We start from the raw sequence: 21,225 nt of genomic DNA on the forward strand, positions 1-21,225 counted from the left end.
TCCCATGGTAAACTAATCAAATAGCAGGATAAGATACTCTGAAAATGGTTTGATAACTGTATATGGAGTGTGTCCTGGGCCCCAACAGTTGTGACTACTGTTATAAACCATTTTAAGGCAGTAGTGTAGATCCTGCCCTGGTCTTGATATGATATTTTGGTACCTGCATATTTCATAAAACCACAGTGGAACTGTCCAGGATCAGATTATACTGGGCACAAGGCTTAATGCTACAATTAGTCAAAAGGAATACCATAATTTATCAGTTATATTCACCCTTCCAAAGCAGCTTGCCTGCATTTTCTGTCAGATTAAAGTGATTGGCCAACAAGGATATGTTATTTGATTGGCTCCTATTCAGATGTTCTAGGGCTAATTTACATTGTATTTTGAGCTGCTTTATTAACTCATGTGAATTATTTAACATGAAAGCCACAAGCTCATGGTTTACAGCCATGGCAACTTTTGAAATCTGAAATACATTTCATGTTTTGGACCACACTATTGAAAAGGTTGCTACAGCTCACACATTACACATTGTGCAAGAATATTAACTAATCAGTTAGCTGGCAAAACATTAAAGTATAAAGTGCCCTAAGAATCCATTAACCTTAGCTCACTTAAACTATGATGGAGTACACCCACAACTTGCGTCTATTTCATATCAATATGAAACCTTCAATGATATGTCAGTCACATCCACACTGTAACTTGTATAATCTTCATGTTTAGAACTTCAGACATCCCTAACCGTCACCAAAGCTTTAATGTAACAGCTCACCCACTACAATTCTGTTTCATAAACTGTAGATAGGATAACTGAGTATCGAGACAGTACTGTCCTGATGCTTTTGCTATATTATTCTTCTATGACCAATAGCTTTGATCAATTGTGCATCTATTTTGGCAAACTACATTTCTCATCAGGAAGCATCTTTTTTTCTGTGCATTTTTTTTAAAAAAAATCATTTAAATTAATTTTTTTTATTAAAAGCATTATTCTAGAGTTTAGTGCTTTTAATACAGTGCCTTTGCTGATGCAAACTCTTCCATTCAATATGCCATGATTAAGTCTTCCAAAAAATGATATCAAGAATCATTTTGGGTAAGCAGCACTTACCCAAAAGCCCCTCCTCACATGGAACTCCCCCTCCCTTCGCAGGGGTAGTTGGCGGCATGATGTTGCAGCCTCACTGCCCTTCTACTTGTAGCGTCCCTGCTTGCATATAATGTGTGGCCTATACAAAGTTTGTATACACCCTATACAAAGTTGCTGGTATCCAGAACGTTCGACTCAACTGACTGATAACTGACTTATATTTGCTAGAAATCATAGATATTTATGGCTGCTAGAAACCATATTAAGCATGAATATCAAGATGCCCACTCTGTCCTCCAAGGGCCAACAAACCCTCCCCGTGGTGCCCTCACCACTCTTTCAAGAAAGTTAGAAACCAGCACCTTAATCAACAGCATGTCAAATTGTAATGCACCTTTTTTTGGAGCATTCCCTCCCTAAAACACACCCACCCACACCGGTACAAATCTAAGAATCCAAACACAGGAAACAGGCTATTGTTACACTGTTCTGACTGTTTCAGCATCTTTAGGAGAACCACATGGCCTAACATGTCCATGGTTTTTCTACAACGACTTTACAAAACTAGCAATTAACAATCATGGCTACTGCTGCATCTTGGATCTCTTCCCTCTATGTTGTCTGATTTTTTTTTTTTGCATAGAGCAAGAAAACACAGCAATTAAAATGAAATAATACCTACTGAAAATGGGAAGAAACTTGGAAAGCTGTGAAAGGGCTGGCAAACTATTGCTACAATGATTATACTTCTACATCTGAAAGGGTTTTTTCTTTCTTTCAAAAATAAGACATAAATGGCACACTGAACTCATCACATGTCAACAAGCCTTTCTTTCATGAGCTAAACAGTATTCATCACCAACAAATTTGGGAGCATACTACACGCAACAAGCCCAAGCAAAAACTCAGGCTCACTCACTACTTCGTTCTCCTCCCACACAGCCAGAAAGACTTTTGTAGCTCTTAGTTTCAGTTTCACAGTATCCCAGCACAGCATTATGTATGAATCATGGATTGTGAAGCTGGCTTGTTAAATTAACCAGAATTTGATTTAAACTGCAATCTCTGGTTCATAGATAACACTAAACCAGGATTCTGTGCAAGTGAAACTACATGCTGAAGTCATTTCCCAGCTGTGCAAGGAGAAGATGGGAGAGGGGAGTGTACAAGCCCAAAGCTCTGTTCAGGCTCACTGTATCTTAAGCACCTAGTATAGAATCACAGTTCAGTGTTACATGCGAACCACCCCAATGTTTACCTTATCTCACTGGGTGGCCTTAGGTAAGTCAGTATCTCTCAGCTTAAGCCATCAAATAAAAACACACTAAAAGCAACCTTAAAAACATAACAGTTTTAAAAGCCAAATTGAAAAGATTGCTATACACTGCCCATTCTGATGCTTAGCATCCAATATTAGAAGCCATCATACTGTTAAGTGTATTCCAGCAGTTTAACATGTGGATGTTTCTAGCATTCATCTAAAAATATATGTGCAGCCTTTCTACATTAAATTTGCAGATGAATGTTAAACCAAGAATTTTTAAGATGTGTTGATTGTTATTTTGATGTTGTATTGTTTTTATATGCTCTTTTAATTAATTTGATGTATCTGATTATACTGTATTTTTTGTACTAATGTTGTTCCCCGCCTCGATCAAAGGGAGAGGCGGGTAAGAAATTATTATTATTATTATTATTATTATTATTAATTTGCATTATAACTTAATTCAAGAACCTTAAAAATGACGAGAGCAGCCCTTTGTGCCATAGAAAATTCAAGCTTTAAGAAAGGAGGAAGACTAGAAAGTACTTCCCTAAATATCTTCCTCTCCTTCTTTTGTCACTATTGAACTATACCAGACAGAATCGTCTTTATTCTATACATTAATGGGTAAGGACGGGGAGTGGGGGAAGAGATGAGATAATACAGAAACATGTAAAAGAATGAGGAAATCAGAAGAGAGATGCCTTACCAAACACAAGGCAGGAGTTAGGCTCCAAGCAAGTCTCACATCTCACTTCCCTTCACAAGGAGCTATCACTTATGTCTTCGCATAATTCCAATTACATCTAAGCAGATCTATCAGTTTTAATACTCCAGGCTATGTAAGCCAGAAAATGCAGTATCTATTCATACTCAGGTGCCATGTCTACATGGCTGCACAATCAGTAGTACAGAAGTGTCACAGGAAATACAATGTCCTGTGCTCATTTTGGAAAGACTGTTGTGGAAACTAAACAGCATATGCCAGCCCCAAATTAGTCATGTGGACAGGCAGGAGACCTTGCTGGACTGGAGTATTCCAGATTTGGAAACTGCAACTTACAGGCCCCACGTTTTTGGCAGTATCCCATAATTACACTCATTTTGTTGGAAAGCAAAGGAATCTATTAAGGCAGCTTTCCCCAACTTGATACCCTTCAGATGTTTTGGACTACATCTCCCAGTCCACCTGACCATTGGCCAAGATGGGTGGGTTTGATGGAAGTTGAAACCTAAAATATATGGAGGGCATCAGGCTGGGGAGGGCTGCACTGAAACAATTGTAAAATTTGATTGCACACCAAATACCTTCTATATGGAAAGGGCTATCAATGGGAATAAACCTATATTGTTGACCAAAGTCTTTATTTAGCTACAAATACACGATTTAGGATAATGTGATAAAAATTTCCTTGCCAGAGGCTACCTGTGTCTCATCATACAAGGGAGTACCCACCCCTCATCCACCAATTTTAGTCTAAAATATGGAAACTTACAAGTAGTAGAGATTTATTTAACACAGCAGAATGTACTTAAGGTAGTACAAACTTCAGCTGAACAGAAAACATCCCTTAGAGACAATAGACCTGTTCAGAAGATACCTTAAACCCTGCTGGTTAAGGCTTTTGGTTAAACCACAGTTTCACTAACCACAGAGCCTGAAGTGTTGTCTGAACAGGCCCAATGAATGCAAGAGAAGCCATACTTCAGAACATTGGTCCACCTAGTCCATTGTTTCCAACAAGGGCCTGCTCCAGAAATTTCAGTACTTTTCTTTGCGCAGCTATACATCTGGTCAACAACTACATATGAAATGTTATCAATACTAATATTGATCTCTATCTGAAGTTTAAATATGCTAGCTTGCAACAAAAAGCAAGTGCGTTTTAATCCTTAGAGATGAAGAATTTTTGCTTCCTTGAAAATTCCTCAGGTGTTTTGTCCACATAGGAACTCCCAGATTCATCTTTAAATTTCACTTTAGACAAAACTTGGTAGATAGCTAATTTTATTTAAAAGAGCCATTCTTCAGGGGTGGGGGGATCAAGGTGGTATACAGAATTATAAGTCAATGTAAGAACCCTCATTAGAAAGCAGGAACAAAACAGCAGAATAAAAATGAATATAAAAATGATGCAAAAGCCTCAATTAATTGAAAAAAATCATGGAAATATTACAAATAAATGAAGTTATCATCACAAGCTTTTTATGTCCTCTGGGCTTACAAAGAATACATAAATTAGATCTACAATGACATTCAGTTAGAAGAGTCACACAAGCCATGGCTAGACCAGGCCTATATCCCAGGATCGTCCCTGTGCATCCAAACGACACACAGGGGATCCCGGGAGCAGGCATTTGCCTGGGATAATCCTTAGGTCTAGCTAAGGCCACAAATTTGTAAAGCAGCTTTGCCCTACCTAGTGTCCTCCAGATGTCTTGGACTACAACTCCCATCATCACAGCCAGCATGGTAGCCCTGATAGATGGGGATGATGGGAGATGTAGCCTGATACATCTGGAGGTTGCAGAGTAGCTAATGGAAAATATATTCATGCATATTCACCTTTTCCTATTGCAAAACACTAAAAGGCATGATTCAGTATTTCATTTTATCCTTGTAAGGTAGACTAGTCTGAGTGTAATTTTCCCTAATCTAATCTATTTCATACTGTGCAGATTTTATCTAGAATAATGTGAGCAATACTGAAGGTGCCCCAACAATCTCAGTAGAAGAAAGCTGAGCTCTGTTGAAATAGATGAATGGTTGTCAGCACATCACACACAGCTTTTTGGGTTGCTATCATTTATTAGTTTGTTGGTAGCTTTCAGTATCTTTGGGTTTTTCAACACTTTCTTGGGCATCCAAAATTTGTCCAAATCAAAGTTAAAATGTTCTGATGCAAATTACCAAAATATGCACAGGAATGTTTTCCAGAAAACAGCTTGTATCTTTCAATAATATGTGTAATAATCACAAAAGTCACTCTTCACCTTGTGCACTATTTTTGTACAAGGTCTTTCCTACATCTCTGTTGGAAAAATGTCATGTACTATATGGCCGAGGACTAAAACTCGAAAAATAGAGATCTACACTTGAATACTATTAGGAAGCATTATGAAAGAACAGAGTAGGAGTATTTGGTTCTATTCTATATGGTAGTGAAGATATTTCATGGAAATATTACAACGTTCTCAAATTTGCTTCCCAGACTGTGGAAAACTCCTGAAGTTAGCTTCTCAGAGCTTTTTCTCTTGTACCCTCACATCAATATCCCTTTCAAAAAAAATTTTTTCATGTTATGTTATGTTTCTGTGTTCAGCTCAGGGAGTATTATATAGGAAAGGATTGTTCTTCCTTAGAAATAAAAAAATAATTCTAATAAATAATCCTTTAAAATAAAGTCCTATACAAAAAAATGCTCAAAGGCCCAAATAGAAATACGATGGAATGGGAAAACTGTAAGAAAAAAAAAAGTTTACAAACAAGGGTAGTCATTTATCTGTGGTGTTATGACTAGAAAAAGCTAAGGCAGGACTTCTGGAGAATGTTTTGCAGAAAGTATGGACTATTTGGTAGAACTGACACAGCTAAAACAAGTGTAGCACAATCTAAAATCCACTAGTGTATCAAGATACACATAGACCTATTGGCAACTGAGGGTTTCACCAGCCGCTACAAGATTAGGAGCAGCTCTGCACATACAAGGAGAAATGTTCCCTCCTCTGCAGAAGCCATGAAGAGCCACTAAACTGTTGCTACATTTAGATAACATGCATAATATGATATACTTTTCACGGGATTTCAACCAAGTAATAGTCAACTGGTCACCATTAAAAAATTGAGTACTAATGTATATGGCTATAGCAAAGTTATTCCACATCAATAACTTCTAGTTCTTATTTTAAAACCACTGGAAAATATACCTACACAATCATGATTTATACTTTTTGTCCTTACCTTGCCTCCCTCTCTTTCAAAGTCAACGTATTCTCGGGTTGGTGTCTGCCGCTGCTCACCCTGCCAGCTGGCCGGAAAAAACTGGAGAGACAGATTGGTTCCTGTGGCCACAAAAGCCTTTTAGAAAAATCAATACAAACAGGATCAGGGAGCAAGACATTACATAAATTATGCAGGCAGTCATTTATTTTTACATCAGTTTATGTCTTAAAGCCAAGCAGCATAGAGAATACTCAAAGTCAAAAACATGAACTCATCATTTTTCTTAAGTATTAAGTTACAAACATCTGATTTCATTTTGACAACATTTGCTATTGGCTGCCTCAGATATAAGTTACAACACAGAATCAATGCTTTATTTAAATTGTTCTTGCAGACATTAGAATCTATTTCAGCATACTATTTGAAAATCTTATGCTACTTTACTAGCTGGTTATAATGTTTTAAGGGGTGCCTTTTCATAATCTAAGCAATTTCATAAGAAAGCAGCTGTTTTAAATACAGTGTATGAGTAGAAAGCCTTAGCTCTGCATAGCTTTTAAAATGTGGAAACCAAATACCAGGTAAAAGTTTGTGGGTGTTGAACTGAAAATAACATTTCTCTACTTTAAGTTGTCTCAACCACTTACAAAGAATGAAGGAACACAACGTACCTTACACAAACTCACTAGAGAAACTACAGCAATAGAAAGTAAAATGAATGCAGACACTGAAAGTATGTTTTTGGATTCAAATGTTGCAGCTTCAGAAATGCCACCAAGAGCATTTATTAACCATTTCTGTTAATTTCAAGAACTGGTCTCTATAAACAGCCAAAAAAAATTTGCTCAAAAAACTGGATGCTATTAATAACACAAGAAAACCAATACCCAAAATAAAAACAAGCTACTACAAATCGCTAAGTAACTTAGGCCTTAGCTAGACCTACCTTTTATCATGCGACGGAGGAGGGATGATCTCACGTTGTGTTTAACACGAGATCCCTCTCTGTTTACACGTGACAACCTTAGGAGAGGCGTCGCGCCCGCCATTTAAAAATTTTTCTTAAAGCGAAGGGAGCGCACAAACGCTCGTACGCAAAAGGTAAGTGGTTTTTTAAATTAAAATAATTTCCCCACTCCCCCCACCCTACCCCCGATGGGCACAGTGCTCCTGAGGAGTGCAGCGCCCTGTGCGTGGCTCCTGGCTCCACGCAAGGAATCGCACGGAGCCGGGCCAACCCGCGGCAACGGGCCACATGTTCCGCGGTCTCGGGCTCAGCCTGAGACTGTGGAAAAACCAGGCCCAAAGTGTAGGGCTCTATCCCAGGGCAAGGGAGGAATGATCCCTTCCTGATCCCGGGATCCCCTGTGCATCATACGGATGCATAGGGATGATCCCGGGGTTCACCCTGGAATAAAGCCCCATCTAGCTAAGGCCTGAGATACATACATAAAGCTTTACCTAGTAATATAAGGCAACAATGGACCCATGCTTCAAAGTTCGTATATACGCTAAACATATACAGTTACAAGTATTTAGGGCTGTGTTTCAATTGTGAATGACAATTAAGGTGTTTTGAAGAGGGATTTGAAGGAAATATTGAATGTTCTATATAGCATTAGAGTTGGTAGCCTGTTAGGTGTACATTTTTTAAAAAGTGATTAATCTCCACTTTTCTTCCATCTTCTACTTACCTAATCTGGTCACCAAATAAAATAACGAATCATTGTAAGAAACCAAAGTTCAAATATCAGCTATTCTTTAACTACATTCTTTAAATAATGGAAACCTTTTAAAATCATTTATATGGCTCCTAAACAGAGAAGATGTTTTAAAGGAAGCTAATGAAGAACATATAATTGTTTCCAAAACTCATTTAGGGTAGAGGATGGAAACTAGAAACTTCATCAGGCCGCTAACTGTTTTGCAGCAAATGGTTAGTGAGCGTGTTTAAACCGTGGGTATGTCGCCACCATGGTTAGGAATGGTACATATGACACCATGGTTAGGAATGGTACATATGACACATAATGTTTAGATCAAAAGGCTTAACCACTGTGGCTTAACATGCTGTCTGAACAGGGTCATTCTCATATCTGAAACTGAGATGTAAAGTAGCAGCACTGTTTATTCAATAACCTCCAGTAGCCATGTAATGTATGTAGCCACAACAACAGGGGAACAAACAACAATTACTGCATCAGCACTAGAATACCAAGGATATCTACATGATCATCAAAACAAGCCTTCAGGCACCTGGTACCTTTTGCTGCTTTTTTGTTGGGCAGGGGGAGGACAGAGGGATATTCTACTGCCCAGACACAGCTACACTAAAATCGAGGAATCCTCCATGGTTTTCTATGGTCAGCTTTCACTTTTGCCCCAGGGAAAATGAAATAGGGGTGGTGGTAAAGAAACTAGAGGCAAGGCAGACTGTGAGAGCCTATCAATGAAGCCAAAGCCTGAGAGAAACTGATAGAAGCAACGTCAAAAGTGATGTGGCGGTGGGGAGAGGAAGGGGTATTTGGCCTGCTTGAGCCTCTATTTCATAGAAGTGAGCATTAGAGTTGAGGAGAGAAGTGCGCTGCATGGTTAAAAATGAAGGACTCAGGTGCTTGAATGCTTTAGCAATATGTGGCATAGCAAGGAAGGTTTCATGAGGGAGGAGATAAAAAGAGGTCCTTCATAAACCCCAAACAGCAAATGGGTCCTGCCTAGCATGGTTAGAGCCTTGAGTAAGAACTCTATTTAGTGTTGGCGATACACCACAATATTTTGTTACAGATTCCTGTAAGATCTAAATAATGAATTTAGTATTGTAACATTAAATGACCTTAAAAACAGCAAAAAAGGAAGCCATACTGATCCATGAGGGGGAAAAATCCAAAATCTAATTGGGCAATATTTTTATTTAGGACCAACTAAAATTCCACAAAATTGTGCAAGGTTTCAAATTCTCAGACTTCATTAGGCTACATAGTACAAAAAGCAGGGGATGGTGGAAGAAACAAAATCCATAAAATTGGCCAGGTTAATGGCCATGAGGCCTGCAATTTATATAGGTACATGCTTCACAATGGCCTCCTTAAGGATTTTTTTATCACACTACATGTGTTAATTGGCTTACCTAGTGTCAGGGTGTTTGTGTTATCATTCACTCTTTTCAATTCTTCGCCCTTGTCCCCACACTATATGTAGTGTATATAAACCTGAAACCCTCCATAATATTACATGCTTCTGATGAAGTGGGTTATAGTCCATAAAACCTATGTGATAATAAATTTGTTCATCTTCAGGGTATCACAAGACTTGTTTTTTCTGCAATAGATTAATATGGCTGCCTTCTGGAGACTACGGCCTTAGCCAGACCTAAGGATTATCCCAGGCAAATGAAGGGGTTGTCCCTGCCTGCTCCCAGGATCCTGTGTCTCGTTTGGATGCACAGGGATGATCCCGGGACAATCCCGGGATATAGGCCTGGTCTAGCCAAGGATTTCACATTAAGATCACCATGAAAGAACCACTGAATAAAAATAATTAATATCACTGGATCACATGTAGTCTGGAGGTTTCTCTCTAAAATAACAGAATCCCAATTAAAGTATTAGACAGCCATCCAACCAAATTATAACCACAGACGTGCCTCATCAACAAAAAGGTTGTTTTAGGCTTCTGTGGCAGCTTTGAATAGGCTTAACACACATGAACTTGACTGATTTTCTATCTATCTATCTATCTTCAACTTCCAACTACCTCTTCATACCTAATTAATGCTGAGAGGCAACTAATTATCAACCTCAATACTTTTCCAAAGCAAAAACAAAAGAGCTTATCATGAGAACATCTCAATGGCGGCCAACTGTAACTTCTTACTAAGGACTATGACTACTTATATTGCCCATTTATCATCAATCTAGTCTACACTTTACAATAGCTATATATAAATTCTCATGCACAAGTTCATATTGTGTGTGTGTGTGTGTGTGTGTGTGTGATTAAAAACAAGTGAATTTCATTTTGACACAACTGTACTTTAAGGATGTCATAAAACAGAAAACATCGTGCCGGAGATGAGAAAACTCCTTAATCTGTACCAAACCTATGCTTATAACTACTTGCCTTTGCAACAGCAGTATCTGCAACCCTTCCTCTTTTTAAAATTGGAATCTAATAAAAATTAACATAGTTGACCAACAATTATGACCCTGTTCAGACAACAGGCTAAGCCATTGTGGTTAAGCATTTTGAGCTAAACATTATGGTTTAGCATGTCATATGAACCATTCCTAACCATGCTGGCTACATAACCATGGTTATTTAAGGATTTTTATGCCACCCTTCAGCCAAAAAAGGCTCTAACGGCGGCTTACAAAAGTATTTCTTGACAGTCCCTGCCCACAGGCTTACAATCTAAAAGACATGACACAAAAGGAAAGGGGATTACACTCACTAACCATTTACTGCAAAAGGGTTAGCGGCCTAGCATGTTGTCGGAACAGGATCAGTAAGTTTCAAGAGCAAGATATGTCTGCTGTATAATTACTACTGGGTTTTGTTTTGAAGATCACACAACTGCAATGGCTTTATTTGGCTATCATGATAAAACATGGGAATAAGTCTAGCCAAAACCTAAGCTCACACACTCCCCTTGTAGCTGCAGTGAGACTGGAAGCTTCCGTCTGAAAGCAAAACTGTGTTAATCTTAACTAGCTTTTTTTAAAAGAAAAAACAAGCCAACTTTATAACACATTTTTTTAATACTATTTTTATTGATTTTCAAGTAAGGACAAATACAATAAACACACAGAGTAAAAGAAAACACTCAACAACAATATAAATGTTCCCACAGCACCACTATAAAAAAGCATGGGTGTTCATTCCTTCAATAAGCACTTGGTACAGAAAAAGATGCAGGTTAAGTTAGAACCTCTGACCAAAAGGATTCTTGAGTCATTGGGGGTCTAGGTTCGCCAGGATTCGTATTAATAAATGTGAAAAAGTCCAACCAGTTTTCCACAAATGTGTTTATAACACATGTTTTGAAGTTGGTTTGCTTCAAACAAACCAGAGTTAAGATTAACCACAGCTTGTCAGGCGTGGACAAAACAAGTTGCAGTTAATCATCAACTGCTTCTCCTTGTGGCCACATTGAAAGAGAAAAGGGGTAGGTGTGCAAGCCCTAGGCTTGTTCAATATACCATGGCTTATTGTGATATCCAAATGCAGCCAATGTGATCTATCTAGAGAGACAACATCTTGTTAAGATCAAAAATCAAAAGTCTGCTGAGATGAGCTGGCTGCAATGGGGATGCTATTGTGAAACTGAACAAGTGCTTGGCAAACAATAACTCTGCACAAGCTAGGTTAATTTATGAACCTATAATCATAGGTCCTCAATAGCATATCGAGCATCCACAAGTATTTGTATCAAAGACCTTCAATAATAATGCATATGCTTGTTACCTAGCCTATAAAAGCCTTCAAGACACTGACATAGGACTCCCTCAGCTATTTTCATGACATCTAAAAGCCACACACTTGAAGACAATGGAGGGTACAAAGATACCTTATTAAGCAAAGGAATTCAAATTACGGAACCATATACATCACCTGTCATCAGGTAAAGAGCACAGGTTCCATTCAAGAAATAAGTCAAAATTGAGAGACATGGGAGACATGATAGAGATGTACAAAATTATGCATGGTATGGAGAATGTAGATAGGGAGACATTTTTCTCCCTCTCCCAAAACATTAGAGCCCAGGGTCATCCCATGAAACTGATTGGTGGGAGATCCAGGACAAATTAAAGGAAGGACTTCTTCACACAGCACATAGTCAAATTATGGAAATCATTACCACAAGATGTGGTGATGGCCACCAATCTGGATGGCTTCAAAAGGGGGTTGGATAAATTCCTGGAGGCAAAGGCTATCAATGGCTACTAGCCCTGATAGTTATGTCCTATCTCAAGTATTCGAGGCAATAAGCCTGTGTGCACCAGTTGCTGGGGAACATGGACAGGAGGGTGCTGTTGCACCATGTCCTGCTTGTTCATCCCTGGCTGATGGCTGGTTGACCACTGTGTGAACGGAGTGCTGGACTAGATGGACCCTTGGTCTGATCCAACATGGCACTTCTTATGTTCTTTTGAGATCAAGTAATGAGTTCCAGATAGTTCTTCTAATACATCAAAGTTGCATACTATAATATAGCCCTGAGGAATGTACTATTACTGTAACCATAGTTAAATTACGGAATTCACTACTACAACATGGCCACCAATGTTGGCCACCAATGGATGACTTTAAAAGGGAGTTGGATAAATTCCTGGAGAAGAAGGCTATCAATGGCTTGATAGTTATGTGCTACATCCAGTATCCGAGGCAGTAAGCCTGTGTGCATCAGTTGCTGGGGAACATGGGTGGGAGAGTGCTGTTGCACCACGTCCTGTTTTGTTGGTCCCTGGTCGAGAGTTGGTTGGCCACTGTGTGAACAGAGTGCACGACTAGATGGACTCTCGGTCTGATCCAGAATGGCACTTCTTATGTTCTTAACCAATTTCACAAAAGAAAATATTTTTAACTGTAAAACTTATAATAAAACACAGCTAATTTTCTACAGAAGATGATAGTGTTTTCTATTTAACTATATGCTTTGTTAACATAAATGCCAATCAGATAGAGCTTGAACTTATCTCTTACAGCCTTTAAGTTTTTCTTGTACAGCAATACTTAATTTTGAGGGCTTTTCTTTCTGAGATAGTTATCAATGAGTGTTCATAACCATAAACATAAACCCTTCGTTTACACACACTTTAAAGTTCTACATATTTTTACACTAAATTGTACATTATTACAATTGGATTGTGATAGCATAGGCAAAAAGTTGCCTTTTTAAAAGCATGTTGTTTAATATCTAGTAATTTTAGGCACTTTTATTTATAAAGTGATAAAACTGCCATTTAAAGAATTTAAGAACCTAGTCAGGTTGACAACCAACACCCACTCACCTTGGGTGACTACAAATCACCAGCTTCCTAGCCAGGCTAGGAAGCTTTTCTAAACTGCAAGAGAGTTTGTCATTTAAGTATCGCACAATAGCCAAACATTATTCTACAACATGACTTCCTTAGGGGAAGGGCATGGGAGAACGAAGTTAGTGATCAGTGATGCAAACTATCAGTGAATTGTTCTCAATATTAAGCAGTTCCTTCAAACAGCAAGCTCTCCAAGAAGAAAGAGTACATGCTTGTTTTAAAAGGAGCAGTATGCATTGGTTAATTAGGCACCGTCTGCAGTTATTTAAATAACGGTTTAAGGAATAGATCTGAATTAAGTGAACAGCTGAAGTTTCACAGTCTATTAATCTAGTCTCTAGCTTAGCATTGCCCAACCTGGTGCTCTCCAGATGTTTTGGATGACAGTTCCTAGCATTCCTGACCATTGGCCATGCTGGCTTATGCTGATGGGAGTGGAAGTCCAAAACATCTGTAGGGCACCAGGTTTGGAAAGCTTGCTCTAATTATCTAGTCTATACTTTAATTCCCATACACTTCTGAATGGAACAGATGGGGAGGGGAACCACATTTAACAACAAGCAGCTCAGAAGACTTATTTTATATTGGCATGCTAGCATAAAGAAATGGGATATGTTCCTAAGCATCTTGAAGTTTTATCCTTCCCTGAAGTGAGATGAGCTGCATCTCCAAGCTGACCAGAACAGAGGGGATGAAGACACACTAGTAAGTTTCACAAAAGAATAGGATGTAAACATATATACTTACTATCTCAGACCGTCCATCCCGGCAAGCATTTTGAAACCTGGCCTGCCTTTCTTCATGCGGTCGATCCCTGAAGCCAGTGTATTTAATCTACAAAGAACACAAGACAAATCACAAACTGAATCCGGCTTCTTTTACAATACTAGGGAAGAGATAAGGACAAGTCTGCAGAGATCATGCACTGAAGCACAAACCAAGTCCCCTACTTCCTGTGAGGTTGAGCAGACAGTCCTTCAAAGTAGATGCAACAAAGTATCAACATGGCACCATTTCTCAAAACTTTTAATTAAAGAAAAGTATTTCTTTATAAAATTCAACATTATTTTGAAAACTAAATTATGATTCACAGCTTCTTACTTCTCATGGCATACAGGTATTCAAGCAGACTGTTCATAGCCAATGAAATAGGACAGGCAAGAACTTAGTGGGGTGGAAGATTAGGAGAGACATCAATATTGTCAATGCAGGAGGTACAAAATTACATGAAGGGAGGTTTGCTCTTCTTAAACTGCAGCACTTCATAGCTAGAGGATGACAGTGCACCCATGAAAAACAGAAGACACAAAGATAATAGCTGATTCCTCAGCACCATAAATGTGTAGAGAACACCCATGGTGGAGGAGAGGCATTAAATGAGAGAGCTCCGGCTATTGGGCGGTATAGAAATGTAATAAATAAATAAATAAATAAATGTTCTCCAATTAATCAGATTTTATCTGAAAAAATGGCAATTATACACTCTCAAGTAGTTTAACAAGATGACAGTAGGTGCTAGAGAATACAGATCCAGTAATTTCTGTGTGCTCATTGTGGATAAGAGTACATAAGCATATAAGGAATACATTTCCATGATGTACAACTACAGCCACACATGGAGGGTAAGACAAAAGAGAATTCAATATGGAATCTACCATTCCATTATGGGACACTGAAGAAGGAAGAAAGGAAGCTTGAATTCAGCAACAAATATTAGAGTGTTGTTTATAAACTGCTCCAGACTAAAAATAGGAAGTTGAGTTTCTGTTTTAATGGTATTAGTAGTATGTGAGGCAATAAATGCCATGGATGAGCTGGACACTGTGAGCACACAATGAAAAAGGGGAAATAGGAACTGCCACGTGTGTTCCAAATTCAGAGAGCCTCAGGGGAAAACCTGTACCCATATAGAACATATTCACAAGCTCACACCTTGAAAAGAACTGTAGAAGTGTTAATAAAGACCCTCACTCTACACACACAGCTTTGTCGTTAGAAATATTAAAATCACACCCCTCTCAAATTGAACAGGGTCTAATTAGCACCAGACTCAATGGCTGAGTTCGGACGACACGCTAATCAACGGTTGTTTCCCATTCTGTTCCTATTAACACCCCAGTTGATTAGCGTGTCGTCCGAACTCAGCCAATGCTGTCTTGTATATCTGGTATATGGGAACAAAAGGTCTGGTTGAGCAACATTGGGCCAACTGATGCATATTAGAGCAATCATATACAAGGTTATTTATCTTTAATTGGTACTAACCAATCTGGAATAAGTACTGCTTGCCTCGCTCTATACATACCCAACAACACAACATTTAGAATTCCACATGTTACCTAAAATAAGTATACAATATAAAGAAAAGTACTCTTTAACCAGCATATTTATGTGAAAAGATGGTTAGAAGCATAATTAACACACGGTTTAAGGAATAGATCTGAATGGGTAAACCTATGTCAGCAACAAAAGAACACAATCCTTGATCAAGGATTTTTATTACCCTTAACCTCCCCTTCCCCCCCCCAAAAAAAATCCCTTCCTGGGATTGTGGAGGAACAGAAGAGACACAGCATCCTATGGTAACTACGCAGACATAATCACAACATGGGTTAATGCCTTATACCTACCCAAGGGCCTTAAAATCAAAATCAGGACAAAAGTGAGGGTGGATTTCCCCTTACTTTTTAATGCATGGTTTGGCCTATGAATATTCAAAATCATTTACTGTCTGACTGTAACATAGGTGCTTCTTACCCTGCTCGTTGTCATAGTCAGAACTAGGCTGTCTGTAGGGCAGACTCTTTTCAACACATGTTTATAGTAACCCATATTAGCAACAGGATAAGAAAGTCATTATTCCCAGTTCCAATTAATCATTTTCAGCGTACAAGCAAGGTAAAGGAGATAGGGTCCCCCACTTTCCCCCTGAGAAATAACTTCCTCTTTCTGGTATGGAGCGAAGGGACAGTCTGGGATGCCTCACTGAAGTAGTGTGCATAAAAGAGGGGAGGGAAGAGACTTGCATTTCAGGATCTTTACTCCGAAGTAACCCGCTCCTGAATTCAATAAGACTTACTTCTGAGTAAGAAGATTTCTGATCCCACCGCACCCCTGCAACCTTAAGCTACACCGCTGGTCAGTGTGGCATAGGATTGCAGCAATAGGGCAGCCCGATCCTACACCTCCATACTGAAAAGAAAGCGTTCTGGCACTCAGGAAGGCGCTTACTTTCGAGTAAGGATGCTATCCCTGACTCCTATGAAGTAAGTTCTGAGTTCAATGGGGCTTACTCCCACGTAAGTGGCTATAGGCTGGAGTGGCTGAAGTCCTATATGCCTACACGCGAAAGAACGGATCTTAATTTGGTTTGCGTGTATAGGACGGCGGCGATCCGCAAGCCTGTTGACCGAGTTGAATCAGCCTTTTCTTTTCTCCTCCTTCCGGCGATGCAGCCCGTTTGCTCGGGAGTAAGCCTTCGCCTTAACCCCACTGAACAGGGCACAGTTTCGATACCCAACCGCGCAGCGCTTTGGGGATCGGGGCGGCAGCCCTGCTACAGCCTTCCTCGTTCGGCAAACCCTAGCCGAGGGCGTGCGACTGGGTGGGTGGGTGGGTGGGGGCCCGGCGGCGGCTTACTCTCGAGTAAAACCGCGCACAGAAAAAGCAGAGAGACCCCGAGGGAGCGTCTCTCCCTTGTCACCCCAACCCCAAAACTATATTAGCGGTCGTCTCGCCGGCGCGAAGTTCCCTTCCTCTCCCTCCCCATCCGCCGCCGCCGCCGCCGCCGCCGCCGCCGCCGCCCGGGGAAACGGCCGCCCGCTCACTCGCTCGCTCTCGCCGGCGCCTGCCCGTCTCCGTCCCTCGGGCTCCTTCCTCTCCTCGTTTTCTCTCGCCCACCAGCCTCCCCAAGTCCGCTTCAAGCCCGGCTCCGTGCCGCGTCCCTCCCCGCCTCCTCCTGCTCCACTCCACTTCCGCTCCGCTTTCTTTCTCCTTCTCTTCTCCCTCTCCTCAGCCCCCTTCTCCCCCCCCCCACGCCTCACCTCACACTCGCGGCTCAGCTTCCTGAAGAACTCCTCGTTCTCGAACTTGCTGCGCTGGTCCGGGACAACCCGCGGCATGGTGGGGAGGCGGCGGCGGCCAGCGAGCCCGGCGCCCGCGGCGAGCGACGACGGCGGCGGCGGCGGCAGTGACCACGGGGAGAAGCGGGAACGAGCAGCGGCAGCAGCCGCCGCCGCGACTGACTGACTAACTCACTCACTGACCGACCCACTGACTGACTTCCCTCAGCCGGGCTCCACCTCCGTCGCCTTCGTTTACCTCAGGCGAAGCCGGCTTTTGTCGCCGTCGCTGAGGTGCTGCTGCTGCTGCTGCTGCTGCCGGGCGCTTCAGCCAAGCCCTACTGTTTATAGAGAGGCATGTATTTTTGTTGTATTTCGCTCCCCTCCCCCCCCCAAAAAACTCGCGCCTTCTTTCCCTCCCTCACAGCCAGAGGAAAGAAAAAGGGGGCTCGCGGCAAGCGGTCGGGGCTCGCGCCGCTCAGGCGTCTCTCGAGTCACTGAGGGAAGAAGGAGAAGGAGAAGACGGCGAGGAGGAGGAGGAGGAGAGCGCGAGACGCCTCTCCCTCTCCTCCTCCTCCTCCTCTCCCCCTCCCTCCTCCACTCAGCGCGCGCGCGGCTGCTCTCCCTCCTCCCCCCGCCCCTCTCCGCCCGTAAAAAAAACCGCTCCGGCCAAACAGCCGCACCATTCACAACTCCCCAGGCAGGGGCTGCCTTGCCTGCCGCTGACGGGCTGGCCCTAGCGCGCATGCGCCCCGACTCGAGCGGCGGGAGGGGAGCGAGAAGAGCCCGGGCTGCTGGCATCCGAGGTGCAAAGTTTCTGCAAAGTTCGCTCGCCCCGCTTTGGCCGAGTTTGAAGCGGCGGGGTTTGCGCGCTTTACGGGCAGCCCGATCCTATGGGGCGGTTGGGGTTTTTGGTTTTTGTAACTTGGAAGTCAGCTCTGGGGTGTGCTGCTTTTCTTTTACTCGCAAGGAAGCGTGCGCAAGAGCCCGCCTGGCGGGGTTTAGTGGGTGTTCCTTACTCGCAAGGAAGCGGGCGCAAGGGTTAAATGCAATCCTGACAGTGCGATCCGGTGCGGGTTTACTCGGAAGTCGGCCGGGGGGGGGTTTAATGGTTGCTTCTTACTCGCAAGGAAGCGTGCGCAAGAGTTGACAGCGCGGTCCGGTGCGCGTTTGCTCGCCAGGGAGCGAGACCCACTTGTTAGAGGCTTTGCAAATAAGCGTGCACGCACGCGATCCGATGCGTGCTTACTCGGGAGTAAGCCCCGCTGGCTTCAATGGGCCTTCTTACTCGCAAGTAAGCCTGCCTATGTTTTGCAGCCAGGAAGTGAGAGCTCTCACCGTGGAGATCCTAGGATATGCGGAGTTTTTAAGCCTCTTAGGGGCTGGGTGGGTGTTCCTGAACGCGATTGCGGCGCCTGAACCCGTTGAAATCCGTAGGATTTTAGGCACGGCGTAAACCTGGGTAGGATCGGGGCTGTGAGGTCACCGCAATCTGTGCACATAGTGGCAAGGAAGCCCCATTCATCCCAGCGGCACTTCTGCTCTTAAAGCGACGTTGGGGAGCGTGGCTGTAGCACACAATGGTGTGCGTGTGTGACTTGAGAATAACCGTGCATTGGATCCGGCTGCGATCCTATGCACACCACCTTGCTAATAAAAGAAGACTGGTTCGAATAAACGGCGCTTGCTTCCGAGTAAATGTGGCTGGGATCAGACTTGCAGGCGGGGGGAGTCTTACGCTGTCGCTGGTTGCAGATAAAGAAGGTGGAAGGAAGGAAAAAAGAAGGTGGAGTTGAGTCATTTCAACCCCCCCACCCCTTTTACACAAACACACATCACGCTCTCTCACACAGTGGTCTCGTCGGTTTCCGGCTTCCTGCTTGCAAACGGGTAAGTAGCAGCAGCAGCAGCAGCAGACGTTTGTAAGCCCTGATAGCTACTGTCTGGGCAGGCAAAAGTTCACATCTTTCAGCAGCCTGGGTTGAAGTGGCATACAGGCTCCTTGCACTACACCACCAGCCAGTGTGGTGTAGTGGCTAAGGTGTTGGACTGGGAGTCAGGAGATCTGGGTTCTTGTCCCCACTTGGCCATGGAAACCCCTCTGGGAGACTTTGGGCCAGTCACAAACACTCAGCTCAACCTACCTCACAGGGTTGTTGTTGTGAGGATAAAATGGGGAGAGGAGGATGTACACCGCCTTGGGTTTGTTGGAGGGGAAAAAGGCAGGATATAAATGTAATAATAATTGCAGGAGACCAGGCTGGTTTGCTCCTAAGCAGGCAAGAGAAAAGTAGTTCTCCACTGGGACAGATTAAAGATTATCCATCTAACCCACAAACACAGTAGGCAGCTGTGTAGGGTAATTAGGGTAGGGATGAGGTGTGTATGGTCCTCCAGATGTTGTTGGACTGCAAGTCCTATGATCCTTCACCAATGGCTGTACTGGCAAGGGCTAATGGGAGTTGCAGTACAACAGCATCTCCAGTGCCAGACAGCCCCCACCACTGCATGGTGTGTGTGTGTGTAGGGATCCCCCAATAACAGTGACCCAGTGTGGTGTAGTGGTTAGAATGTTGGACTGGGACTCGGGAGATATGGGTTCGAGTTCCCCCTCAGCCATGAAGCGCACTGGGTGACTTTGGGCCAGTCACTGAGCAGAACCTACCTCACAGGGTTGTTGTGAGGATAAAATGGAGATAAGGAGGATTACATAAGCTGCCTGGGATTCCTTGCAAGAGGGGAGAAAAGGCAAGATATAAATGAAATGAAATAAATATCTTTATTAGGAGCAGCCAAAATGTTTCCAAGTTGTGAGTTTAATTCATTGAATTCAGGTTCCAACCACTGCCAACCAGCCACATGTTTCCTGGTGTCTCACCTGAGCAGCACTAAGGTGGATATTGGCCACCCCATCTATCCCCAACCGACGACAAAGAGGGATACACTACTTCTGGATAAGGAGGTTCTACTTTTCACTGGCTTGGATAACAGATATCTCTGCCATCAGGATGAACTGGGTTTTCCCAGCAGTGTAATCTTGTGGTTGAAGACCTGAGGAAAAATGATTTCACCATAGCTCAGCTCTGATGTGGAAGATTAAATACTTTAATGAGCTTATTCTGACATGGGATTTCATAGGCAACAGCCTGTTTCTTCAGAGGAGGTGAACAGAAAAACTGGCTACTCTGTATGTTACAGTAAATAGCAAAGGAACCTAGCGGACATTGACATTTACTGCCACTGGTATTGTTTAACATTTTAGAAGGCCTGTGGGAAATGTCAGGAAATTCTAAAATGTCAACTCAAAAAATCTTAAGTAAAAGTCATCATTCACAGAGATGACTAAGTTCATGCTGGTGCCCTCCAGATGGTTTAGACTACAATTCCCACTATCCCCACCCAGCATGGGATGATGGAAGTTGTAGTCCAGCTCATTTAGCGGGCACCAGGTTGGGGAAGGCTCCGGATGGAAAAATAAACAAAGCAAAAACTAAAGTTGGCAGCTTAAGAGTGCTAAACATGAGTTTGAGAGTGGATAGACACCTTAACCAGAGTTAGGCCTACACCCTAAGGTTGTAGTCCTGTACTTATTTACCAGGGAGAAAGTCCTATTGAATCCATTAGGATTTGCTTCTGAGTAGACATGCATAAGATTGCACTATTCATGTCCCGTTTTACCAAAGACTGCTCCCCTTGTCTGAAAACTGCCCTTGGTAAAACAATCATTTCTGTTCTGGTCCTATGGGGGAAGATGGTGGGTCTTTAGAGTGAAAGCTTGAGCAGGGAACCAATACATCTTGATTTCAAAATGCCAGTGTGCT

The 21,225-nt window shown here is 42.3% G+C and overlaps 1 protein-coding gene across 4 annotated transcripts in view; it reads right to left on the minus strand.

Annotated features, from left to right (window-relative positions):
• CBFB (core-binding factor subunit beta) overlaps positions 1 to 17,510 on the minus strand; it is a 51,577-nt gene extending 34,067 nt beyond the window's left edge. For 2 of the 4 annotated variants that reach the window (XM_063140934.1, XM_063140935.1), the window contains exons 1-3: positions 17,387 to 17,509; positions 14,091 to 14,177; positions 6,325 to 6,441 (exon numbers count right to left, since the gene is read on the minus strand). In XM_063140934.1, the coding sequence (XP_062997004.1) occupies positions 6,325 to 6,441; positions 14,091 to 14,177; positions 17,387 to 17,464 (282 nt within the window). In that variant the 5' untranslated portion in view covers positions 17,465 to 17,509. Of the gene's footprint in view, positions 1 to 6,324; positions 6,442 to 14,090; positions 14,178 to 17,386 lie in introns of all 4 variants that reach the window. The other 2 variants (XM_063140938.1, XM_063140937.1) reach the window with 1 other exon arrangement.
• Positions 17,511 to 21,225: the final 3,715 nt, after the last annotated feature.

This window comes from Elgaria multicarinata, chromosome 14, assembly GCF_023053635.1.
Source record: "Elgaria multicarinata webbii isolate HBS135686 ecotype San Diego chromosome 14, rElgMul1.1.pri, whole genome shotgun sequence".
NCBI classification, from domain to species: Eukaryota; Metazoa; Chordata; class Lepidosauria; order Squamata; family Anguidae; genus Elgaria; species Elgaria multicarinata.